At 41.7% G+C, this 6250-nt stretch overlaps 1 protein-coding gene across 1 annotated transcript; it reads right to left on the bottom strand.

Annotated features, from left to right (window-relative positions):
* Window positions 1–639: 639 nt before the first annotated feature.
* LOC131690411 (GTP-binding nuclear protein Ran) lies at window positions 640–3639 on the bottom strand. The gene is made up of 3 exons (XM_058976146.1): window positions 3522–3639; window positions 2110–2664; window positions 640–1852 (listed from the first exon to the last, which is right to left on the bottom strand). The coding sequence occupies exons 2-3, from the start codon at window positions 2536–2538 to the stop codon at window positions 1637–1639; spliced, it is 645 nt and encodes a 214-aa protein (XP_058832129.1). The 5' UTR covers window positions 2539–2664; window positions 3522–3639; the 3' UTR covers window positions 640–1636.
* Between the last annotated feature and the right edge of the window lie 2611 nt (window positions 3640–6250).

Raw genomic sequence — 6250 nt, 5'->3', positions numbered from 1 at the left:
TGGCACCGTGAGAACTGCCGAATAGGGGTTGAGAACAGTTTGAAGCAACATCTGATGTTGCTCCAAATGTATGTAATATCCAAGATTGACTTGGATAGTTCCATCGAGCCTAGTTTGCATTTCTTACATAACTAGACTCACTGTTCCCCATTCACTCACAATTAAACTTATACCAATATATTTCAGAATAACTTTTACTTATAATAACAGGTTTATTTTCATAAAGTAAGCGATAGAAGTACGTGGAATGTATCTAATGCGACAAAATTTATCGCTTCGGTGACATCTTTCACTTTAAGTGAAGTGACTCGAAAATTTCCTATCGCCTTAGTCACGTGAGATTTGTGTCATCTCACCTAAAGTGACTGTCAGAACAATCCGTTGTTTCAAACGTTCTTTTCTTATACACGCTCAGCCACCGTTTCTTGAGCCTTGAAAAAACAATAGTTATCACGAAAATCCCGCGATTAACATGTGATCGACACGTGTCAGCTCATGTGACTCATGGTGATCGCTCGGCTCAAAAGCCCGTATCCCTGGTAATCGCACAAAGCTAAAAACCTTAAAATTTAATGAGAAAGGCTACTTTGAGGTACTTTTAGTTGACTTTCGGTTTAACAAACGACAAAAGTTTGGGCGTCACATTAAAATGAAATTTATTTTTTATTCAAACTTTTCATTCATACTCATGTACTACTCATTATTTCCGATTCACCTACTGAATTAGTGTAATATTTGTTTTCTACTACACTCTAACTAGATCTGCACATCGTTTTTGTTTCGTATCGTTGAACAAAGCAAGAGATTTCGTATGGCTAAAAGATGTACTTTGCGTAAGAGGACCCTAATGTTCTGTGAAATGATAATGTACAGCTAACATGGATGTAGAAAAACTAGATACAACTTTCAAGCCAATTTTCGAATCTATCCTGCGCACACACGAAAGAGTTGTAAAGGTAAAGATAAACTTGTGTTACTGGGAAAGAATATATTTGTATAAATTAATTTACATTAATTATAGTTGCGTTCCTTTCAAATAGCATTTGCCATACTTCAATTTCACTCAAAAATCATTTCTGATTAAGAATCTTCTACTCGGAAAATAACTAGAATTGAGTACTTACAGAAACTCTAATTGCAACGGTACATACAATCAAGAAGCAGAAACGGCAAACACAGCTGCTCTCTTACTGATTTTAACCAAAATAATTAAAAACATAAACGAACAATAATTTATTGGCTTCAAGAAGCCAAGAATAACCAAGTTACTTCGCAAATTGTAGTTTTGATAGTGCATATAGTATGTGTTACAGAGTGAATGTTAGCAATTTACAGTCTAAATCACGCAACGGCTCTGCACTTCATTTTTCATCGCTTTCTTCTTAGCAAAAATCGAGATACCGACGATCTCTATCCATGTTACAGTTTGTTTTTGTCTCAACATCATTCGATCATACTCCTCAATAATTATTAATAATTACTTCTCATATCATTACATTAGTTTTGTTTATTTTTGCTTAAATGTTAAACGAGCGTTATTTCTCTCGCAACCCTTCCTTTTTCATCAGGCTTTCTTTCGGTTATTTTTTACTGGATTCCGCTCACGTTTAATGTATAATTTATTTTATGTTGACGTTTACAGATCCTCATCCTCATCCGGCAACGCGGTAGCCTGCGCCTCTTGCAGATCCTTTTCGATCTGCTGCTGCCAGTCCTTGTCCATTTTGACCTCTGGCGGTAGCAGAGCGGGCATGGCAACGAACTCCAGGTTCGGATCGCCAACCAGTTTGCGGGCCAGCCAGAGGAATGGTTTTTCGAAGTTGTAATTTGACTTGGCGGAAATGTCGTAGTACTGCGAAAGAGAAATAAGATGTAAGAAAAATGTTTCCACAGGATAATGCAAATTAAAATTAGAAAAATCGATCTGTGCGATCTCACTTTGGCACAATTGAACCCGGCGCAAGGGGTAGAATCAAATAAACAGCAAGATCGTCATTATCAACAGCGACATGTTCTAGCGTACATTAGCCCCTCGATTACAAACGAAAGATCATAATCAAGTCAAGGGTACGCCTAATAACAATAAATCTATAAGCAAATCGTTCTTACCTGTAGATTCTTCTTCCGGTGAAACACAATAGCTTTTGCTTTGACTTTTCGATCCTTGATATCGACCTTGTTTCCGCATAGCACAATCGGAATATTTTCACACACTCGCACTAAATCTCTGTGCCAGTTGGGGACATTTTTGTAGGTTACTCGGGACGTCACATCGAACATGATGATGGCGCACTGACCCTGAATGTAGTAACCATCTCGTAGTCCACCAAACTTCTCCTGCCCAGCCGTGTCCCAGACGTTGAACCGTATCGCACCACGGTTTGTGTGAAACACCAGCGGGTGCACTTCGACACCGAGAGTCGCGACGTATTTCTTTTCAAACTCACCGGTCATGTGGCGTTTGACGAATGTGGTTTTACCGGTACCTCCATCTCCCACCAGGACGCACTTGAACGTTGGCATATCACTTTCGGCCATCGTTACAACTCTTCTGTCTACCTGGTTCGGTAATTGAAATGTGAAAGAGCTTGCGATAAGAATGTATTTGCGTCTCCTTTGCAGCTGTCAGCTCCAAATCGACTAAGCTTGTGTCCAATTTTTGACCTGTGTGATAGAAATAAAAAACGTTAAACCACTTACGTGATGGGTGATACTTTTAGCATCAATTTCAGCGTTTGTTCCAGAACCAAAAACGTCAATTTTCTGACAAAACGCGGAGCCAGCGCAATCGAGAAATTTCCTTCGAACCGCTCTCAGTTACTCTTTCCGCTACGTAATTTGACGTCAATTTTCTCGCTCTTTTTGATGCAACAAAAAAGCGTATTCCATTTTCTTACTCGTTTCACATAGGAAATTCCGACAAACTATCTCGCATTAAATTTTCATTAACCCAACACTTCGTGACCAATAATCCTAAATTTCACAATAATTTACAGATACTGAAAAGCTATTGACGCTAAGCTGATCGTACTCAAGCACAATATCAGCAAAGATCCGTTGATCGTCGTTCCAAAGATCCTTCCAAGCGAGCTATCACTCCTCCACAGGCCTAAAGGCGCGCGCTTCCCTTTGCTTTTCCACTTTCCGTTACTTCACTTTACTATACATACACCGTTTTCGCCGGTTTGTTCAAAATCCGATCAACATTTGGCTAGTCTCTCACTCTCGCGCCAAATACACACACCACCGTTGCAACACGCTCTCCCGCTGACTCAACCGCACAGCCAAACCGAGCAGCAGGCCGAGAAAAATGGAAATCCTTCACTTTGCGCACGCAATGCAACGCCAAAACTACCTTTGCACCGCAAAATAGCACTCATTCCGGCCGGACTGCATTGAATTCAAGCTTGACAATATCTTTGCAACACCCGGACGGTAAACAAAGCTGGAATTTATTGTTAATTTTCCGGGAAAACGGATTAACTTATTTTTACCCACGACTTTGAGGAAAGTCTACTTACAGCAAAAACTCTTCGAAAAACACAAGCAGACGATCGAAATGCAAAATGTGGACTGAGCTGAGCAAAGGGCACAGGCGAACGTCACCCGTCACTCACTCTGCCGATGGCATATGGTTGCGAATTTTATGAGAAAACGAGAGAGTGAAACAAGAGTGTAGTGGTGTGTTTTGGTTGGCGGGAGAGTTGTCACGACCGGAAGCAGCGGTTGAGTGATTGGCTGCACTGCAACTTGAAGGGTGTCACTTTTGTCATCGCCAGTTTGCGATTTTGTGATGTGCCACACCGGGGGGCTTCAGTGGAACCGGTGTGGTACACCGGTATGTATTTTCTAACGGTACGGTATGTATTTTCTAACGGTACGGTATGTATTTTCTAACAAATACTTCTAGTAAGCATTCAATGAGTGGATAGACCGAATATGTCCAATGCATAAAATTAAATTAACAGCAGAATAAACGAGAGGCAGATAGAAACGTATGCTATCGATGCATAAATAAATTTTTGCGTGTAGTAGAATCAGCTCAACGTTTAACCAAAGAGAATAGGGAAAGAGAAAAAGAGATTATAACTACTAGAGCCCGGTCAGCGTGGCAAGCAGAAAGTTAGCAAAAGTTGAGCAAAGCGAAATTGATGCTGGCAGAGTTTCTGCGAGCATTTTGCGCGATTCGTGCGAGAATTCTGGCAACGAATTCGCTCAAATGCAACAACCGTTTCTGACAGAAACGGTTAAACCAACCGATGCTGCTCACTTTTAGCCAGAATCGAGCCAGATATGTACGGCCAAAATCGCTGCACGCTTCCTGCCACATCTTTGTCAGATGTTTTGCTCGATTCGTGCTAAATTCTACCAGGTAGGAATTGCCAGGATCTTTGCACAGTTTATGTCCGAGTTATGCCAAAGTTTAGCTCGGTTCCTGTCAAAATTTGCCAGAAAATGCGAGCGAAACCGAGTTCGCCCTAGCTCAACTAACCCGACAGGATACGTGTAGAAATCTGACAGGGCTGCCAAACCAAGAGCGGTCTCTGCCAGAAAATTTGCTCACTGGGGGAGAGCAAAGCGCTACTGTCTCCATGTATTCATGGACTGAAACATGGGGTCTCGCTCTAGCATATTGTATCCCATTACTATGACATGTGTGTACCCGGGGCAATATGTGTCAAACTAATGAGCCTGGCATATTGCGATGCGATGATCCTTCGGAGCTTGCCGGATTCATACTGTGGACTGGTGACGGCCTTTGAGAGTCGTCCAGATGCGAATTTAACCATGGAATTGGTGAAATTCTAGCTACTCGATGAATTCGAGTGAAGAAAGGAACGATCTAGTGGTACAAGTGAGGCAAAAGCAATGAAAAGTGCGGTGAATCTATTAACCGAACACTGATATCATTTGAATTACTGTGTAATATGTTTCACCAACTGACTTACATTGATTTACCGTGTATGATGAGAGAATAAAATATCATTCGTATATAACTATGCAATAGAACAATACGCGCTTTTTTATCTTGTCCCTTTCCTTTTGTTAGATTATGGGCCCAGCGTGCTAGTATAATCGTGTATTGTAAAATTGTTCGGGGAACTTTGTTTTTCCATTTTTTTCTCGTTCGCGATGGAGGATGAAGTGAAATTCTTGCGGATAAGGCCTTTTGATGGTACCGGCTTCAATAATTGGTGCTTCCGGATGAAGGCGTACATGTAGCAGTTGGAGGTTCTCCATTGCGTTGAAAAGGCTGCCGATGAAGAGAATTTGTAGAACACTCTCGAAGATGTGACGGTTGAGGTTAAGGCGGAGGATGAAGCCAGAAGAGCCGCTCGTGTCCGTCAGGATAACAAGTGCCGTTTCATTCTTATTCAAGGTATTGCGGACAGCCACCTCGAATATGTGAAGGACAATGTTAGCCCTAATCAAATTTGGGAAGGATTGCACAATATTTTTGAGCGGAAAAGCATAACAAATCGCTTTTTGCTAATACGCCAACTACTGTCCATGAGATTCAATGAGAGCGACCGGCTTCAGGACCATTTTCTAAGATTTGATCAGCTTGTTTGTGAAATAAAAGGTGCTGGTACGACGATGTAGGAGGAGGATATCATATGCCATTTGACGCTCACGATGCCATCGTCGTATGATGCAGTCAAAACAGCCATGGATGCTGTGTCGGATAATCTGACGATGGATCTTGTACGGAAAAAATATTTAGACGTGGAGGCGAAACGATGTGGTCAAAATAGGGAGGCGGAAGTAGGAGAAACGGCTTTCACAGGCGAAATGAAACCAAAGTTCAAATGTTTTTCATGCGGAGAAAATGGCCATAAAAAGGCACAGTGTCCGAAGAACACTGCTAATAAATCAGGTAAACAACATGATAAGAAGCAGATACAGAAGGCAAATGTGGCCTCTAAATCGATTGCGTTTATTGCGGCGGATGTGTCCGTTGCTGCTTCGGGTGCTGCGATTTGTACAAAGTGGTTCCTGGATAGCGGAGCATCGGACCACATGTGTAACGACAAGAGTTTGTTTGAGAGTCTTGAAAAGTTAGAGAAACCGGTGACAATTCAAACCGCAAAAACTATTTTTGCTCACAAGAAAGGTCGTGTGACGGCTCTGTCTGTAATCGGCGATGAACAGATCGACATAAACATGGACAATGTGCTGTATATTCCTGAACTGTCGTTTAATTTGCTGTCGTTGCGTTGGCTGGAAACCACAGGCAAGAAAGTTATTT

The sequence above is a fragment of the Topomyia yanbarensis genome, chromosome 3 (genome assembly GCF_030247195.1).
Source record: "Topomyia yanbarensis strain Yona2022 chromosome 3, ASM3024719v1, whole genome shotgun sequence".
In the NCBI taxonomy this organism is placed as follows: Eukaryota; Metazoa; Arthropoda; class Insecta; order Diptera; family Culicidae; genus Topomyia; species Topomyia yanbarensis.
The sequence above is the reverse complement of the archived record's forward strand: the minus strand, read 5'-3'. Positions and strand labels throughout refer to the sequence as shown.